General features: G+C 36.8%; 2 protein-coding genes across 6 annotated transcripts in view; one reads left to right on the top strand and one right to left on the bottom strand.

The window, feature by feature from the left end:
• The window catches only part of TIMM9 (translocase of inner mitochondrial membrane 9), a 52204-nt gene extending 49183 nt beyond the window's left edge, over positions 1-3021 (top strand). For 2 of the 3 annotated variants that reach the window (XR_009355701.1, XR_009355699.1), the window contains one exon: positions 2869-2883. The gene's annotated coding sequence lies outside the window, so the exon portion shown is untranslated. Of the gene's footprint in view, positions 1-2868 lie in introns of all 3 variants that reach the window. The other variant, XR_009355692.1, reaches the window with a different exon arrangement.
• The window catches only part of ARID4A (AT-rich interaction domain 4A), a 63622-nt gene that overhangs the window by 12517 nt on the left and 31089 nt on the right, over positions 1-20016 (bottom strand). For 2 of the 3 annotated variants that reach the window (XM_059182194.1, XM_059182195.1), the window contains exons 12-19: positions 16544-16616; positions 15266-15360; positions 15015-15112; positions 14231-14462; positions 10535-10782; positions 7914-8111; positions 3008-3092; positions 1988-2189 (exon numbers count right to left, since the gene is read on the bottom strand). In XM_059182194.1, coding sequence (XP_059038177.1) covers positions 1988-2189; positions 3008-3092; positions 7914-8111; positions 10535-10782; positions 14231-14462; positions 15015-15112; positions 15266-15360; positions 16544-16616 — 1231 coding nt within the window. The remainder of the gene's footprint in view (positions 1-1987; positions 2190-3007; positions 3093-7913; positions 8112-10534; positions 10783-14230; positions 14463-15014; positions 15113-15265; positions 15361-16543; positions 16617-20016) is intronic. The other variant, XM_059182196.1, reaches the window with a different exon arrangement.

The raw sequence follows: 20016 nt of genomic DNA, 5'->3' as shown, positions 1-20016 counted from the left end.
ACATTGAAAATATTACTATCTCAATTTTATAAAAGAACTATTTTGCATTTTTCACTAGTGTCACGTTTAGGCTATGTTAATCCTTAGAATAATCAAAGGACCGGGGCACCTGAGTGGCTTAGTTGGTTGAGCATGCCACTCTTGGTTTTGGCTCAGATCATCATCTGGGGGTCATGAAACTGAGCCCCACATCGGGCTCAACACTCAGCAGGGATTCTGCTTAGGATTCTCTCTCTCCCTCTGCCCCTCACCCCTGTACTGACTCTCTAAAATAAATAAATAAATGTTAAATTTAAAAAAAAAAGAACAAGAAAAATCAAAGGACTAGTACTGAAATTATATTAAGTTAATACATTAAGTGGTTTGATTTGAGGTCTAATAGGTACTGATTAATAAATGTGATGGGCATTTTGTGTCCCTAGAAAGAATTATTTAACATAATTCTGAAAAGAGGAGATGTACAAAATGAGCCATTTGAATTCCCCAAAATTTAAATGTTCTTCTGATTAAAAGACATAAAAGTATGGGCAAGCAAACTTTTTTTTTTTAAGATTTTATTTATTTATTAGAGAGAAAGAGATAGAAAGCACAGTGGGGGAGCAGCAGGCAGAGGAAGAAATAGGCTCCCTGCTGAGCAGAGAGCCCAACACAGGACCCTGGGATCATGACCTGAGCCAAAGGCAGACACTTAACTGAGCCACCCAGGTGCCCCTAGTCAAGCTACCTTCTTGCAAAAAAAATCATTCTCATTAACTTAAAGAATTTTTTAAAATAATAAGGGCTGTAAGGAGCTATAAAACGTATTTATTTTATAGTAAATTATTTTTAAAAATAATAAATTAGGCCGTAAGAAACTATAAAACATAAAAATTCTGCTCACATGGTGATCATATTGTAAACAAGTTCAAAAAGGCAAACCTAAATGTATTTTTTTAAGTGAAAAGGTATAAGGTTTTGTGATTTTATCATATTCAAAATTTAGAATCCATCTGTTCTCATCTTAAAAAATGAAGTTTCATCTAGGAGTTGAGCAAGACTAAGACTACTATGTATATAGTTTTGTAGTTTTTACACTGCACAAGAGCATGCTATCAAAGGACACCTTACACTTTGGGGGTATCTAGCATTTGTGTATTATGACCACTTCGCACCAGATGGCAGTAAGGAGGTATGAGCATACCCTTCTCTATTTTACACACAAACACTATATGGACAAATGGCAATCTCGTAGTTCAGAATACCTTTTTTCTTGAAGGGAGGGAAAATTTCATATAAGACCACTATTTAACATTTTAATTTACATGGGAAAGCACACAAAGGAAGAAAAGTGGGGGTAAATTTAAAAACAAAACAGAATATATTCACCTATACTCATCATAAAATGCCTATATTGCATTAGTTTGTGCTTTTTGAAAACTTTGGTCTCAGCTTTGTTGAAATATCCTAGGTGAACAGCACGAGTTAGGAGAAACACTGGTGCGCGTCTGAAAGACAGTGCAGCAGAGAGTAGGATGCATGACTTGTCAACCCATCATCTTTTAAAATAGAATATTCTGGGGCACTTGGGTGGCTTAGTCGTTAAGTGTCTTCCTTCGGCTCGGGTCATGATCCCAGAGCCCTGGGATCAAGCCCCGTGTCGGGCTCCCTGCTCAGCAGGAAGTCTGCTTCTCCCTCTCCCTCTCCCACTCCCCCTCCTTGTATTCCTTCTCTGTCTCTGTCAAATAAATAAATAAAATCTTAAAAAATAAAATAAAATTAGAATATTCCTACAATACTGTAGGAAAAGTATTCCCAAATTAAAATAAAACCACTAAATTTTAAATAAACATGATATACTAAAATAAAGATTTTCTTCAAGTCAAATTTTTTAGTGTAAATTATATGAGATTAAAAACTTAGATGATCTTCTATGAATCTCACACACAAGTGAAGTTTTATTGTTTATATTATTGATTTTTTAAAATCAACGATCCTCAAAATCGAGCACCTTCCATTCCATTTGACAGAGGTGAGCTGTCTGGCATATTGCTGCGAGCACTTCTGGTACCTGATTTTCCTTCACTGTTTGGAGTCTTAGATAAACCATATGGCATGTTCGATGAAAGTGTCGATTTTAAAGGAGGTCGTCCTCGTTTTGACTTCTGCCTCTCCTCATCCCTCTTTTCATCCTTTTCGCTGTCCTCTTTATTCTGGGTAACAACAACAAAATGTATGAAAAGGGCCAGTGCCTTAGAAAAAATAAACATTGTATTTCTCCAAGGAGGACCATAACTCAGAAAGGTTACATATTTTATACATCAACTCTTAATTTGTGCTTATAGAAACATTAAAAACAAGTTGTTTTCTAACACAGTTTGTAATTTATATGAATATGATAGTCTACAGTTTGCAACACTGCAATTACATTTGTGAAAGCCAGAGTCCGTGCATAGGAGAGATGCACAACCACTCAGCACCTTCCCCGCCTCATTTCTTACTACTCCCTGAGCACCAGAAAGATACCCACATTAAACAGATAAAACACTAGGTGACTCTCTACAGGAAAGGCTGAAAATCGAGGGTGTGGTTGTGAGTACAACTAGCCAGTAGGTATGTGTTTTAAAATCTCGTATTAGCTTTCAAGACAGTGACTTAAAAAAATCCTAAAATCTGGCAGCCCTGAGTCTGCATCCCACAGGAGACTGGTGAATTCCACCCTCCCTTGGTGAGGAAAGTGTCCTCTTTTTTGTCACTATCAACCCTGCTTTACCCTTTTTTCCTGTATAGCCCCTACAGACATTTGAGTTTTAAGCCTATACCCTAAGGGATCCCTGGTTTTTATCTTTCCTGAAACAGTGTGATAATGTGTTTACATTTTTGTTCTTTTAGGTTCTTAGAAGAGAGAAAATCACAACTACCTTAAAAGAATCAAGAGGATTATCATAATGAGAAAACAAGATTTATAAAAAACAGCACAATATAAATAATACCTACATTTATCATAAAGGATATGACTCTATATACATACTTTCGCTTTTTTCTTCTGTTTTTTCTTTGGTCCACCTTTATCCAAAGGCCAGATTATCCTGTCAGCCTTTACCCATTCATCATACCTTAAAACAAAGAAAAAAATTAAAACTTTACAATACCTTATTTGAATGTATGCACCAAATAATACATCAGTGAGAAAACTAGAGAGTCTGGTTCTAGTGTTGGCAGAAACGTGGAGAGCACAGGGGCTGGCTTGCTTGTAACGTGTGCCAACTTGTGCTGGGTGCTTTGTTGACTTGCCACCAACTGTTGAAGGCAAGAGAATGTCTTAGGGTAAACAAGGTCAGAGGAAGAGCTAGGTGGGCAAACTCTACACAGACTCACAACTGAACTGCTCTTCTTTTCCACAACTGTATTTTTGTTAACCACAGATCTGAGCTTAATGCAATATGCGTGTGCTATACTGCCACTCACTCTATTGACTGAATAATGCAAAGAGAAATCAGGTGAATTCCCATTTGTAATATGATCAGTTCCAGGCTTATTTATAAAATCCTTGTCAACTCTCTTTTCCTCTCAGAACTCTATAGCCTCCAGTATTTCTAGGGAAATTTTATTCTGAACTATGTCACCTCTAAAATTCTGGAAAAAAATTTTTTTAAAGATTTTATTTATTTATTTATTTGAGAGAGAGAGAGAGCGAGCATGAAGGGGGGAGGTCAGAGGAAGAAGCAGACTTCCTGCTGAGCAGGGAGCCCAACTCAGGACTTAGTCTTGGGATTATGATCTGAGGCGAAGGCAGTCGCCCAACCAACTAAGCACCCAGCTGCCCTAAAACTCTGAAAATTTTTAGAGATATTTCATTTCCTTTATCCAAGTTTATCTGTTTAGCTCAAATTGAAAACTCATTTCCCCTATACCTTTTTCCAAAATATTAACATCTCTTTTAAACTTCAACATGGTCCAGGACGCCTGGGTGGCTCAGCTGGTTAAGCAGCTGCCTTCGGCTCAGGTCATGATCCCAGCGTCCTGGGATCAAGTCCCACATCGGGCTCCTTGCTCCGCAGGGAGCCTGCTTCTCCCTCTGACTCTGCCTTCCACTCTGTCTGCCTGTGCTCGCTCTCACTCTCTCTCACAAATAAATAAATAAAATCTTTTTAAAAAATAAATAAATAAACTTCAACATGGTCCAAATTACTAATCGGGAAAATTAAACTTTGTAGAACTAAATACCAGTTCTTCCATTATGTAAACATACAGGTATTCATAGAGCTCGATCAATATCTAAAATCTGAACATTTAAGCAAAAAAATATTACAGGCAGTTCTTGTTTTGAACTGCACTGTATTAATGAAAAACATCCTCATGCTTTCTAACGCAGGTACCATGGTGCTGTGCAAAGTAAGGACATAGTTCCAATATCCACATTTTGGTAGACTCAGGACCATGAATATTCTACGGTTTGAATACTCTCTCTTCCTGGACTAACCCAATTATTTTCATTTTTCCAGGTATTCTTACCTCATTTAGAAATATTCACTCATTTGGACATTTACTGAGGGCCTACCAGCATCCCAGGCACTGTATGAGGAAATATGTAAAGAATAATAGAGAAGAGGAGGAAGGTCCTTCTTCTCTGCAACTTGCAGTATGGTGTGAAAGACAGACAGTAAAACCAAATATAGTCTGGTAAACGCAGTAAGAGGGCTATTTATGTATCTGGTCCAGGGCTAACGAGGGAGTAAATGCCCAATTCCAAAATTCCACAGGACATATCAAACAAGCAAGAAGCACAGATCTAATCTAGAGCACATTGGGGCCGGGCCATACTGGCCTGATCACCACAGTATGTCATGTAGGTACTCCAGCATGAATAGTGCCAACCAAGGGTGATCCCAGAATTTCTCAACTACAGACCAGAACTTGCCTCACAGCTGCACATGCTACCGTGTTGCAGAAATCCAATGGATTCTCTAAGAACTACAGTGATTCTATTTCAATAAGCAGACCAGAATGATACTAGCTTTTAAGAGTACAGAAGGACAATGAAGAACCACAGACCGTGTGAGTAGCTAGTTGAGAAGATAACCAACTAGGGAGAATATAAGCAGATAATAAAATGACTGTTGAGAAAAGTCATATAGTAAAACATTAAAAAGATAAGCGCAAGGATGATAGGTAGGGGACATTCTAGAAAGCAGAACAGAAGATAGACTCACATAGAGGGTAAGTAAGAGTAGATGGCAAGGAACTGAACAGAAGCAGAGGAAAAATGAAGGTTATCCTGTGCTACAACTGCAAAGGCAGTGACTCAGGGCTGACAAAATGCCCCCCCCCGCCCCGCCCCTGCTACCATTCAACAATACATGCATACAAAAGAACAATCTCAGAGGTGGACTAAAGAGTTTGCATAGAATTGCTGAATCATGTTGTGTGCCCGAAACTAGTATGTCATATGTCATTGTACATCAACTATAAACATTCAAGAGTAAACTTTTTTTTTAAAGATTTTATTTATTTATTTGACAGAGATCACAAGTAGGCAGAGAGGCAGGCAGAGAGAGAGAGGAGGAAGCAGGCTCCCTGCTGAGCAGAGAGCCCGATGCGGGACTCGATCCCAGGACCCTGGGACCATGACCTGAGCTGAAGGCAGAGGTTTTAACCCACTGAGCCACCCAGGCGCCCCAACATTTTTTTTTTTTTAATATTTTATTTATTTATTTGTCAGAGAGAGCGGGAGAACACAAGCAGGCAGAGAGGCAGGCAGAGGCAGAGAGAGAAGCAGGCTCCCCGCTGAGCAAGGAGCCTGATGTGGGACCTGATCGCAGGACTCTGGGATCATAACTTGAGCCGAAGGCAGCATCTTAACCAACTGAGCCACCCAGGCGTCCCTATTTTTTTTTTTTTTTTTAATTACAAAAGTTTCTGGGAACCTGGATGGCTCAGCCTGCACAATGTCTGACTCTTGATTTTGGCTCAGGTCATGATCTCACAGTTGTGAGATCAAAGCCCACCCCCAACCAGGTAGGTTCCAAACTCAGAGGGAGTCTGCTTGAGATTCTCTCTCCCTCTGTCCTTCCCTCACTTGTGCTCTTGATCGCTCCCTAAAATAAGTCAATAAACTCTTCTAAAAAATTTAAAAAGCTTGTTCCTAGTATTGGCAGAAGTGTGAAGGGCATAGGCTGTTTGAGAACTTTTTTTTTCCAAGATTTTTATTTATTTATTTATTTGACAGGCAGAGATCACAAGCAGGCAGAGAGAGCGGGGGAAGCAGGCTCCCTGCTGAGCAGAGAGCCTATGACCCGAGATCATGACCTGAGCCAAAGGCAGAGGCTCAACCCACTGAGCCACCCAGGTCTCCCTGGTTTGAGAACTTTTAAAGTTTTATATGGTAATCATTAAGCCCATACTCTTAAAATTATGCAAAATGAAAGAAACCTAACTCTCTCTCACTGAAGAAAACAGGGGCGCCTGGGTGGCTCAGTCACTTGAGCATATGCTATTGGCGCAGGTCATGATCCCAGGATCCTGGGATGGAGCTCCACGTTGGGCTCCCTGCTCAGTGGGGAGCCTGTTTCTCCCTCTCTCTCTCCCTCTTTCTCTGCCCCCCCCCCAAAAGCCTTAAAAAAAGGTCAACATTTATTGAGCATTTACTACATGACATGCACTGTTTCAAACACTTTGTATATTAAAACAGGTGGTAAGCACTATTTCTCACATCTCTATAAAATATGTACTTCACTTTCCCCAATTTAGAGGTGAGAGAACTGACACATAACACACTTCCAATATGAAGGGAAACGTTGAAGCACATTGGCTCCAAGCAAAGACAGGGGAAGCAGAGATATTAAACACAAGACTTTCCAAAAGAGAAAGAAAAGTAGTCCCTGACATTCAGGAACTGGCCTAGTACTATCAGCCACACAGCTGACCTGGCACTCACAGTCAGGTCCTGTTATTCTCTTGTTGAACAACAATTTCACTGAACAGCAACATCAGACAAGTCTACTCCATGAGCATGATGGAACAAGACAAAAGCATGACTTCGTAATTGTTAGTATCTAACTACTGGGAAAAAAGGAACATTGTCCAAGCCACAAAAATGATCTTCATCCTTATCTTGAATGACTTGCTGCTTCTTTACCAATTACAACACTAACCTTGGTCTAGTCTTCTCTTCTTTTAGATAAGATTTATTAAGATAACCAGAATTATCACCACTTCCTGACCATGTCCAATCCAGAGCAAAGCCCACTCCCTGAACCCTCCCCAAATTACCTAACAAGCTCAAATTTGAGTCTTTTCTAATCTTTAAGATTTTGTTTATTTGAGAGAGGGAGAGTGCACAAAGGGTGGAGAGGCACAAGGAAAGGGAGAAGCAGGACTCCTCGATGAGTGGGGAGCCTGACATGGGGCTTGATCCCAGGACCCTGGGATCACGACCTGAGCCACTCAGGTGCCTCATCTAATTAAATCAACCTATTTAGAATTATTAAAATGCTTGATACAAACTTCATTTTGAATAAATGTAATTAACAAACCACCTGCACTGCTGAGAGCTTCAGGCCTGCCTCCCCACCCATGTCCTGAAAGATTTCTCCACATAATCCTGGCCTACTGCTGTTCCTAGAGGCGGTGCCCTAGACTTTCATTAATTCATCTAACACCTTATAATCTTATATACCCTCTGGTATCCCATACTCTGTTCTCTCACTGCAAATGAGGAATAAATTCAACCTATTCAACTACAGATAGGATCCTGGTGGGGTGGAAGTACTGACATAGCTAATAAAGCAGTGGGGATGTTGAGAGTTTTGGAGAATTCAGATAAAAGGCGTGCTTTATAAATACCCATGTACCATTTGGTTTAGTCCACAACATTAAACATCTTTTTGAACCATGGAAAGAAATTGCAATAGTAAGAACACAGATTTCTTGCTTACCTGACGTTCCATCCATAATAATGTACCAAGTATAAAACTTCTCCATCATCAATTTCAGTGCTTTTAATACTGGCTTCATAGATTTTCTGCGTTTTCCCTCGACCATATTTTACTTTCACTTTGGTTCCTGTTAGGCAGGGTTCCATGTCTTCCTCATCTTCCTCCCCTTCAGAGTCACATTTGCTTTCAGTTTCTTCCCTGCGGCAAGTTAATAACATTGATAATGCTACTAATTTAATGGAGAACAAACTTAATACATGCTAAAAGAATCCAACGTGTAATAGTCAAAACCTAAGTATTACCTTAATAACGTGTCAGTGGAGGAGGAGAAGAAGGAGGAGAAGGAGAAGATTTTTATGGACTACCTAGTAGGAATTTATTTATTATATAAAGGTGCACTGTACCACAAGTAAATCTGTATTTCTTAAAGGCCAATCAGTAATCACAGTTAATGATGATATAGAGTCTAATTAATCACTTTTGATAAAACAGAGAAGATCCATCTCTTTTGAAAAAGTCTTTAGGATTCATACTCAAGTGCCACCTTCTTATGTGAAAATTATCAAGCTTGTAACTTCCTGCAACTAAGCTGTCTTAAATCTTCTCTACCCAATTTGGAATGGTTCTTCGAAACTGTTTTAGTGAGCAGAATAATGAACAAGGGCTATCTACCTGAGTAGCTGTCTTTTAAATTAGTTTACATTTTGAAGGTTACTCTACCCTAACAAAGAAACAGTAGATATTTTAATATTAGGTCACTTGTTGAAACTGTGAGATACCACCAGAACAAAGCTTTGTGTATCTTGTATTGATTTCTATGTGTTTTTACTCCTATTCCATCAACCTTTCTTTGTTTCAAATAATCAGGTAGAAAAGAGACTGACATGGGAGGTCCAACAATATTTTAAATATCTTTACAAACAAAACATTCTGTATTAACCCTCGTAAGGATTCCGAAGAGATTTGCACCAAAGATCTTTCTAGTGTCATAAGAGTTTTAAATGCTTCAGAGGAGGCATTGTGCTATAACAAATACAGGGCATTAATTTGGGGACTACTAGGGGAACTGACATGAAGAAGCTTTTCAATCACATTTGCCCTAGCAATGTTTTATCTCGAAGGACACCTTCCAAATTATATCCTGATAATGTAATTTCAAAATACTAAGAAACTACTTCAAACAGAAATCTCTACAGATTTAAAAAAAAATCTGTTTCTATGATTCCTGTTATAGAATGAGAATACAGACTATGTTTTTCTATCTATTCAATCTTTAATAAAGGGAATACTGTTCTTCATATTCAAGTCTGTGAAACTCTAAAATAAGTATCTGTTCCATTTACATAACTATAAGTACATTTTGTATTTACATGTGTTATGTGTTTTATGTATTATGTACATATAACACGTATTTTGAGGTTTATTTTTAACAAAACTTCAAACTATAATAAAGCCCTACTTTTTAAATGGTTCACCTTTGCTCAGATTTATTGTCCAAATGTTTGAAATACTACACTCACATCATTATATTCAATTCCAATTATCTCCTCCCAGTTTTCCTAATACTAATCCTACTACAGAAGTTTATTTACTAATCTAATTCACACGTAATTGTGACAGCTCCTGTACCTATTTTTACTGGTTCATAAAATTACCTCTTCCACTCACCCATCATTCCTAATTTTCCAAATATTTTCTCAATGGTTAATTTTCAACTGGGCGTCAGCCACTAGTTGGATGGGGCAGGCTACCTTTCCCCCATTTTGCTTAACAACTCAAATTTCTAGAAAATTTATCATCCTATAATGTAATAATTGAAAAGTAGCTATGGAGAAGAGCTTATGTTACAAGAACATGTGTTATTATGCTGTTGTTGCTGAATTAAAATTCATTTTTTAGTAGCATATAAAAATTAGTAAATCCATTTGACAACACAGAAATGGCCAACTAAACACAGTCGGACATTACTTCTATCTAGCTGGACTGCTTGATCCTTGGTTATCTTTAAGTCAGTTCAGTCCATACATGTATAATACATGGGAAAAAAAATACCAACACTCAACAGCAAACAGGATGGACATTAAAAAAACTGAAATTTATTGGTGTGATGTGGGGCAAGAATGTATTTTCCAAACTAGAATCAGGGGTGCATGCCACTTATTCCAATACAATAACTTGAAAAAGAAAAATGTCTTAGATCAAGCTAACACACAGAAACATCTGCTAGTACTGTGCACCCATGTGTTTGTTAGCTTTCCCACATTGTACCTTTTTTAAAATGGAATTTTTGCTGTCGCTGTTTCCTCTTGTCCACTTCCTCCATTTTTCTCCAGCTCCCTTCCCTGCTGTCAACTGCAGGACCTTTCTTTTGACTGGGTGGCGCAGCCTTCTTTGAGGCCACTGTTTAGGGCACAAGTGCTATTAAAATGGTGCGACCAGTATATTCTCCAATTCCGAAAGGCGATACACATCATCTTCACAATGTGTCTCACCTTCATTAGACAAGAGGAATGGAAGTCCCAATAAGAAAACATTCCCTCAAACCTGAATCTCTAAGCAGGAACAGAGCGCTGCTGTACCCCAGACAGGTGCTTCTGGAGAACAAATATAAGATAATGTACCTCTCTTGGCTTTTCTCTTCCTCTTCATCTGAGTCTTTATCAGAATCCTCCTGCTTTTTAATTTTCTTCTCCTTTTGCTTTGGTGTGTTTTTTCTCCCCAGTAGTTCATTTTCTTTTTTCTCTGCGATTTCATAGTCATCGACTACATCCTTATTTTCTGTATCATTGTCTTTTAATTTGTCTTCTGTTTTCTCTTCTTCAATTTCTTTCTTAATAGAATGTGCATCTCGAGCTATTCTCCTTCGTCCCTAGTAGAAGGGGTAAGAGCTTTAAAATCGCTATCACGACAAAGGAGGAAAAAGCAGAAAATGCTTCTTTTTCTTAAACTTCACAGCAATGAGTAGTTATCTCTCTGGCTTGAGACATGACAATGACAATTCATCAAGCCTTGTGTACTTTTCCTTTCAACCCATGTAAATTACTTAATTATGTCCATGTCTATGATCCTTGGATACAGACTACAGGAAAAAAAAATTTCCTCCTTTATCCAATACATTATTTTCTCAGTTTTATTATTTCTTGACTATAATGATTTTTTTAATTGAAGTACAGTTGACATACAATGTTATATAAATTTCAGGTGTACAACACAGTGATTTGACAATTATATACCTTATGCAGTGCTTACCATAAGTGTGGTTACCATCTGTCACCAGTCATCACAATATTACTGACTATATTTCCTATGCTATACTTTTCATCCCTGTGATTTATAACTCTTACTTTGTGCCTCTTAATCCCTCTGTATTCATGAGTCTGTTTCTGTTTGTTCATTTGTTTTTAGATTCCACATATATGTATGTATTATTTATCCTTGTAGACTTATTTCACTTGACATTATTTTATCCCATTTTTAGTTATTTCTTGACTATAGTGAAAGTTCTAAAATAATTAACTAAATATCAATGACACAAGTTAACAATAATTTAAAAAATAATAAACCAGCCCCCTAAATTATGGACTCTTCAAAAGCCCTGTGATCTCTAATTTTCCATTTTTAAAATAAAATTTACATTATCACTTTCTGTGTGACCACATTTTAAAAGAACTGAATTGGGGCACCGGGATGACTCAGTTGGGTGTCCAACTCTTTGTCCCAGAAATACCACTTTTATTTTATAAGTTTCTTTATTTATTTAAGTAATCTCAAAATGTGGGGATTGAACTCACAACCCCAAGATCAAGAGTCGCATTCTCTTCTGACTCAGGCAGCCAGGCATCCCAGAAATCCCATTCTTAGGATTCTGCCATCTATATTCAGTCAAATGAGGAGGAATTTTTACAAGGATTTTTTTTTTTTTTAAGATTTTATTTATTTATTTGAGAGAGAAGGAGTGAGAGAGAGCGTGAGAGAGGAGAAGGTCAGAGGGAGAAGCAGACTCCCCAAGGAGATGGGAGCCCGATGCAGGATGAGATCCTGGAATTCCAGGATCATGAACTGAGCCAAAGGCAGTCGCTCAACCAACTGAGCCACTCAGGTGCCCCCGACAAGGATATTTCTTGCAGCACTTTTTGTAATTGTAAAAAATTTAGGAGAAAATCTTAAGGAAGGTAAATTTATGGTATATCCATACTATGTAGTACTCTGCAGGTATTTTTTGTAAGATGAGGAACATCTTTAATAACAAGAAAGTATGTCCAAAATACATGTAATGGGGGATATTATTCAGTCTTAAAAAGGAAGGAAATTATGACACATACACGGATTGAACCTGGAAGACATAGTGAAATATGCCAGTCAAAAAAGGATGAAACAGGGGCGCCTGGGTGGCTGAGTGGGTTAAAGCCTCTGCCTTCGGCTCAGGTCAATGATCCCAGGGTCCTGGGATGGTGCCCCATATCAGGCTCTCTGCTCAGCAGGGAGCCTGCTTCCCCATCTCTCCCCTGCCTGCCTCTCTACCTACTTGTGATCTTAAGGATTTTAAATAAAATCTTTAAAAAAAAAAAAAAAGAAAGAAAGAAACAGTAAGATTCTACATATCTGAGGTACCTAGAGTCATCAAATTCATAGAGACAGAAAGTAGAATGGGGGTTGCCACAAGCTGGGATGGGAGCTTACTGTTTAATGTCTAGTTTCAGTTTTGCAAGATGAAAAAGGTACTGGAGATAGACAGTGGTGATGAGTGCACAACATATTAGCGTAGTTAATGCCACTGAATGTACATTTAAAAACAGATGATGGGGGCACCTGGGTGGCTCAGTGGGTTAAAGCCTCTGCCTTCAGCTCAGGTCATGATCCCAAGGTCCTGGGATCAAGCCCCGCATCGGGCTCTCTGCTTAGCAGGGGGCCTGCTTCCTTCTCTCTCTCTGCCTGCCTCTGATGTCTGTCAAATAAATAAATAAAATCTTAAAAAAAAGAAAAATATTTTAATAAAAAAATAAATAAAAATAAAAATAAAAATAGATGATGCATATTATGTGTATTTACCACAAACTTTTAAATTAAAAATAAAAATTAAAGAAATGAAACAAACCATTTGAATGTTTCATTAAATTCACTAGAAGATTCTACTTACTAGATGAGGGTTAAAATGGACAGTTTCAAAAAATGGTTTCTAAGCACCGAAAAGAAGAATTTCATCTCCTCTTTCACTAAATATGATTTCATTAAAAAATAAGATATAACAGTAACTGAACTCCTTTGATAGTGTGATAAATTTTTCCTTCTAAAATCTGGTAAGTCCTGGGCGCCTGGGTGGCTCAGTGGGTTAAGGCCTCTGCCTTCAGCTCAGGTCATGATTTCAGGGTCCTGGGATCGAGCCCCGCATCAGGTTCTCTGCTCAGCAGGGAGCCTGTTTCCCCCCCCTCTCTGCCTGCCTCCCTACCTACTTGTGATCTCTGTCTGTCAAATAAATAAATAAAATCTTTAAAAAAAAATAAAATTTGATAAGTCCTACCACATAGACACCATTCGACAACAATCAAAATAGTGGATGACCATGTCCACAAAGGACTTATATACTAATGGAGAAGAAGAGCAGAGTTAGAAGATTACAGCAGTGTGCCCATGACTAGAAAATAAGAGGAAGTATAAAAAACTGCCACAAGAAATGTACATGTAGTGTGCTGCAGGTAACAGAGAAAGAAAAGATCCCACCCAGTTGGAGGCACAAGTATTACAAGGAGGAGATTCATGCACTCCACAGCTATTTAGTAAGTCCTTCCTTGTAGATCAAGCACTATTCACAATGCCTGGGACCTGTCAATGAACAGAATAAACGCTAATCCCTGACCTCACTGAGTACGATTCTAGTGCAGACCAGGGTAAAAGAAACAAATATAAAAAACAAAATATAAAGTAAGTTACAGATAAAAAAAGCAACATTAGAGGGATTGCAAATACCAAAGAGAAGCAGTAGGTTACAAGTTTAGATAACGTTACCAGGATAAGCTTCAGTGAGGTGACTTCTGAGCAAGACTTGAAGAAGTACATATGTGAGACTGATGCCAGATGAGAATGACATCAAAAGACATAAACAGAAAACAATAGGAGGAATGGTTTTTTCAGCTAGAAGAAATAATATGAGCTATATTTAGGAAAAAATAGCCACACTAGTCTGCCTAAAGCACAACTCAATACTAAAAAATAAATAGGTTAATTAGGACCATTTTTTGTGTATATCTGAAAATGTCCATAATAAAAAATTGTAAGTAATGTTTAAAATAAAGCAGGTAAAACTAATGTTAACTACTTACTCTTGGAGATTTTAATTCTATTTCTTCTCTTTCACTTTCACTGTTTGAATCAATATTTTCCTCAGGTTCACTCTTCACTTCTACTAAAGGCATTTCTTGATCTACTTTTAGAGCCTCTTCCATTGATTCTTCTAAGTCTTTTTTTTCCTCTTTTACTTTTGGTTCATGATGGTGAACAGTTCTGAACTGAATATTTGCAGAACGGCAGTATTCCTCAAAACCATAGAGATACCTAAAGAAATGATATTTCATTTTAGGAAATGTTAGTCTTTACATTTAACTTGAATACTATATTATTACACATACACACACACACACAGAGATTTTTAGAAAGTAAAACTCAAGACTTTTTTTTTTTAAGTACTTTTCCTATGTGACTAATTTCTCAGTGTTTTATACAGGTTATCAACAGAAATACTGATCATAAAATTTCTCCTGAAAAATCTGCGCCTGTGATAACTGAACGCAGCTATCATAGTTTTAATATGAAGGCTTTTGACCATAAGCGATATAGCTCTATAACATGTATCACCATTTCAGATTATTAACACTGCTGCATCATCCCTCACTTTGAAAAGGAAATCAGGACAATATAGAAAATGGAGTAAAGCAGACCTGGTTCAATGAAATAACATTCAGTCACATGTATCGATTAACCTAAACCTTTTTATATACTTTCTCTAACTTCAATGTTCTTTGATGTGTTTTTGCTTAACTGTTAACAAATTAAATGGAAAATATTCCTGTAATATGTATTCTTTGATGAATAAACTATACTACTTACTTTCTATAAGCAGTTTTTACATTGTAGGAAGCAGCTGAATTCAAAATAGGAATGCCAAGGTCCATATAAATTTGCTTCCATACAGCACCACTATCAATCTGGAAAATTAAGTTTTTATTTGTTAACATTTATAAAGGGAAATAATCTTTACACTAATATTCTAGGTTCGTTAAGAAAATGTGGTTATAACCTACAGTGCATATAACAGTGCAACATTAGATAATTTAACTTTTCATTACATCCTTACTTACATTATCACATCCACCTTGATGATAAACCAGTCTAAAGAGTTTGAAGAGATTGAGATCTTTATAGCCCAAAACAGGTGGTTTGTTGATTGGAGTACCTTTTTAACATGAAGGCAGAAATAAAATTTTTATTCAAAGGGAAAATGCTTTTACAAGGCTATCAATACAAAGCTTTCCAACTTCTAATTTCCCAAGGTTTATTAATCAGAAGCATATATTTAAAGAATCCTAAATTATTTAAGACAATACAAAATATTCTCTATATTCTTTATTCAGCATTGTGATAGTCTTTAGATATACCTCTATGATTACTAAAATCACATTTCTCACAACTAATAAAATCACCTGTCACTGATTTGGGTAGAACTAAATCCTTCAACTACAAGGCGTAGCCAACAATGCTGCTGGTTCAAGAAGTCTGGGTAAGAACATACACAATGGAAAGGGTACAATATAGGGCATGCATCCATTTTCAATGTGTGAACACAAACGTTAAGACTGTTAACTGTAATCTGAAGGATGATTTCCCTAAGTCACAGAATTCCTAGGACTAATTTATTAGAAGATTTTCCAGGACTTATGTAAAGTCAAAAAGTAGAATAATTTATAAAGGCTGTATTTCTTTTAACTGTATTAGAAATCCTATTCTTGGAGCACCTGGGTGGCTCAGTTGGTTAGGTGTCTGCCTTTGGCTCAGGTCATGACCCCAGGGTCATGGGATTGAGCCCCAAATTGGGCTCCCTGCTCAGCAAGGGTCTGCTTCTCCCTCTCCGTCTGCCACTCTCCCTGCTCATTCTCTCTCTCTAATAAATGAATAAAATCTTTATTAAAAAAAAAGGAAAGAAGAAGAAATCCTATTATATTTAGATAGGAACTGATCTCCTATTTTGTTTCATTTGTTGAGATCCAGGATCAGGCTATTTTACTTGCTGCAAAGACCGCACCAGTAACTAAATGGGTGTGTAGATTAATATTACTATTGATCCCTTTCCTTTACTGAAATATTATTATAACAATTTTCAGTTTTGTCTCAAGTAGACTGAGTATAATTATACCTATAAAACTTTCATATATATTTCTGTTCAAAATGAGTATTAATAGTTGTTTTTATTTCAAATATTTTATTTTCAACTCTGATTCTTAAGGCTTTACTTAAAATCCAAATTCATATGCCTATGATTCTAATAAAAATAATGCATAAACCTAGAATGTTAAAAAAAAAAACCTAGAATGTTAAACTGTAAAAGAAATGATTACTTTTAAATAACAAGCATGAAATACCTCTGTCTTCCATAAACTTATAAAGCTGTTGGAGGAAGTTGTCCCTCTCTTCAGGATCAAGTTCTTCCTCAGGCTGTAAAAGTAAAGTATATAAATACAAAGAACAATGAATAGGGTGAGATACAGTCTTCTTTTTTAATTTGTTGTTGTTGTTGTTGTTGATGAACACAACATAGAGGAATTGTATTAAGCTGGAAAATATGAATTTCCTCCAAATGGTACAATGCTAGACTTTAAGTCATATTTTTATAGAGCTGATTTGATAAAACTGTCAAAATACACAATCTCTACCCTTTACCCATCTACCATTCTAATCCTACCCTTGAATATCAACAGAGGGACTAAGAGTAGTCATGCGGAAAAGGTTCAGGAATCAGTAAGAATGTTTTCACTTCATTTGGTTTAGTTTTTTTTTTTTTTTAATCCATCAAAATGCATGTGGTCCACAAAAATACATTGATAAGCACAATAATTACATATATATTTATTATTTAAAAATAACCCACATAACTTGTACCCTTGGGGCTAATACATTATATGTTTAATAAAAAAATTTTTTAATTAAAAAAAAAAACAAATAAAATAAAAAGCAAAAAAATATATATAAATGTTAAAATTTGTTACTGTTGAATGAACATAAACTAGAGGTTACAAAGTCATATGGCAAAGGTTTTTTTTTTTGATAGCATAGTGGTTTAAAGATGTTTATGTTGGGACGCCTGGGTGGCTCAGTTGGTTAAGCAGCTGCCTTCGGCTCAGGTCATGATCCCAGGGTCCTGGGATAGAGTCCCACATCGGGCTCCTTGCTCGGCAGGGAGCCTGCTTCTCCCTCTGCCTCTGTCTGCCTCTCTGTCTGCCTGTGCTCACGTACTCTCTCTCCCTCTGTCTCTGACAAATAAATAAAATCTTTAAAAAAAAACAAAAAAAACATTTAAAGATGTTTATGTAATATTTTGTCTCAGGCCCTACCATCCCTTCTTATATCACATTAGCCTGCTTTTCTCATTTGCCCTTCTTACACAGCCTCTGTAAAAAAGACTTCGCAAGCCCTGAAAAAAAAAATGAAAATTATTTCTTAAGGAAGGAAACTAGATTCATAACCACAAATTCATTCCTGGGGGTGGGGAATCAATGGAAACACTCATGTAAAACAAAACAAAACAAAACAAAAAAACTACTCTCTCTGCAAGTACCTATCTAAGTGTTAATTATACTAATTATATAAATCTAACGATTCCTTCTTATAATGTCCAAGTCTTGGCTCTAGTCAAACAAACAAACTATGGGCTTCAATAAAATATTCTCTTTCCTGATTGACTACTTATAAACAAATAATTGGGAAAATTCTTACTTAAAATTTAGCAATACTATGGAGAAAGAGAAACAAAACAGTATCTTTTATCCACATAAATTATTGTAATTTAATTTCAGAGTACTGCTTTTCTGTGTTCCAAAAGAAGAATTTAGAGTTTTGTCTTTCAAAGCCATAATCAAAGCAAAATTAACTGTCAGCCAATAGAGTATTCACCATCCAGAGAGCAACAGGTCCTTTAAAATCATGTATTAAGAATTTTAATTGCTAAAATACAGCAGCCAGAGTCAATGAACACGCAGTTGATTAAAATATATAATTTAAAAAACCATGAGGCAATCAAGGGAAAGAGAATAAAATCTTTTTAGTACATTCATTCAGAATGATTTACAGCACTGGAGTACTTTGAATTTTAACAAATACAAAGAAACTAAGTCAAAGTTCTAAGCCTCACAGATTAGCAATATGGAGTCAATAGGGGTCATCACTAAATGTTCCAATCAAAAGATGGCAATTTTTTCCCCTTGTGAATTTAAAAAGTCTCGCTTTTGCAAGGTAATTAGAACAACGACCAATGAGTTAACTCAAAAAAGAAAAAAATAAGCCACTAGCCCAAGAACCATTTCAAATATTATTTCAAATATTATTTTACTTTCTCTGTTCATGGTATTTTTAAATGCAAAGTCCTCTATTTTAAAAGATCCATTTATTTGACAGACAGAGATCACAAGTAGTCAGAGAAGCAGAGAGAGAGAGAGGGAGGAGGAAGCAGGCTCCCCGCTGAGCAGAGAGCCTGATGTGGGGCTCCATCCCAGGATCTTGGAATCATGACCTGAGCTGAAGGCAGAGGCTTTAACCCACTGAGCCACCCAGGCACCCCCAAAGTTCTCTATTTTTAAAGTTTTTTTTTTTTTTTTAAGTAATCTTTATGCCCAATGTGCGGCTCAAACTCACTATCCCAAGATCAAGAGTTGCATGCTCTACTGACTGAGCCAGCCAGGTGCCCCTGTTCATGGTACCTTCATACCTATGGCATCTCTCTCCTGGTCAATAACCAGAAGGTGTTCCATTCTTAAAGGGCTTTAGAGTAAGAGAAGCTTGTAATAGTAAGAGGTAAAGTCCACTAGACTGCTGATATGCCTTCTTCCCTGCATTCAGTTAAGTATTTGAAGAGGAATTATGTACCCAGTAAAATGCCAGGGTGGAGAACAGGATTAAGGATATGGAAGAAGGATGAACAAGATCATAATTTTAAGAAATTTATAATTTTATTTAGCATCAATATATACTACCTAGTGTTATATATGTAGTTGTACATCTATCTATATATATTAGTAAATTATGAATTTTCTGACTTTGGAAACTGTATCTTCAAATTCACTTCAGACATTTATTGATGGCAACCATGAGTCAGGGAAGAATATACAAAAGTACTGTGTTGAAAATGAGAAGACCTACTTTCTACTTTTGACCCTGAGTCTAGCAGAGGATGCAGCAATGAAAAACAAGCCTACATAATACAACATTAAAAGTGTCGCAAAATACATACAAGAATATAGGATGGGGGTCAGCGGTTCTGCTGGAGATGGAGTGATAGTGGTTATATTAGGGAAAGCCTTAAAATGTGAAGAGTAGAGAGCCCAGGAGCTAGAGCAAACAGCATAAACAGGAGGCCAGCAAAGGCAGGCTGTGATTAAGAAAGCACTTTCTAATGATATGCTAGAGAATCAGAACTGGAATCTGAGAGAGCTGAAGAGGAATTATATTAGATTTGTGTTTTAAAAGCTCTCTACCAATAATGAGCTTGATGGATTGGAAGGGAAAGGAAAGTGACTGTAAGAATCCACAAGGAAGAGGATCAATGCTTGGATTAGTCTTGCTCTCTGATGATGGAAAGATGACCCCCTACTCCAGAAGGAGAAAGAGAGAGAGGAGTAAATGCTGAGATTCTTTTTAAGTCTAAATTACTCATGTTTATAATCTTGAAGGTTCCCACACATTGTAAGGGCTCGAAAGGTTAAAGACATGCCTACTTTACCCACAATTTTATCACCAGGGATTGGCATTTAGCTAAAACATTCTGTTAGTATGTGAATGAAAACAATGTCTGTGAAAATAAACTGGGGAGATTTTCTTCGATTAATTTACATTTGCTGAGTTT

The sequence above is a fragment of the Mustela lutreola genome, chromosome 7, assembly GCF_030435805.1.
Source record: "Mustela lutreola isolate mMusLut2 chromosome 7, mMusLut2.pri, whole genome shotgun sequence".
Classification (NCBI taxonomy): Eukaryota; Metazoa; Chordata; class Mammalia; order Carnivora; family Mustelidae; genus Mustela; species Mustela lutreola.
Note: the sequence above shows the minus strand (reverse complement) of the source record. Positions and strands in the feature narration are given on the sequence as shown.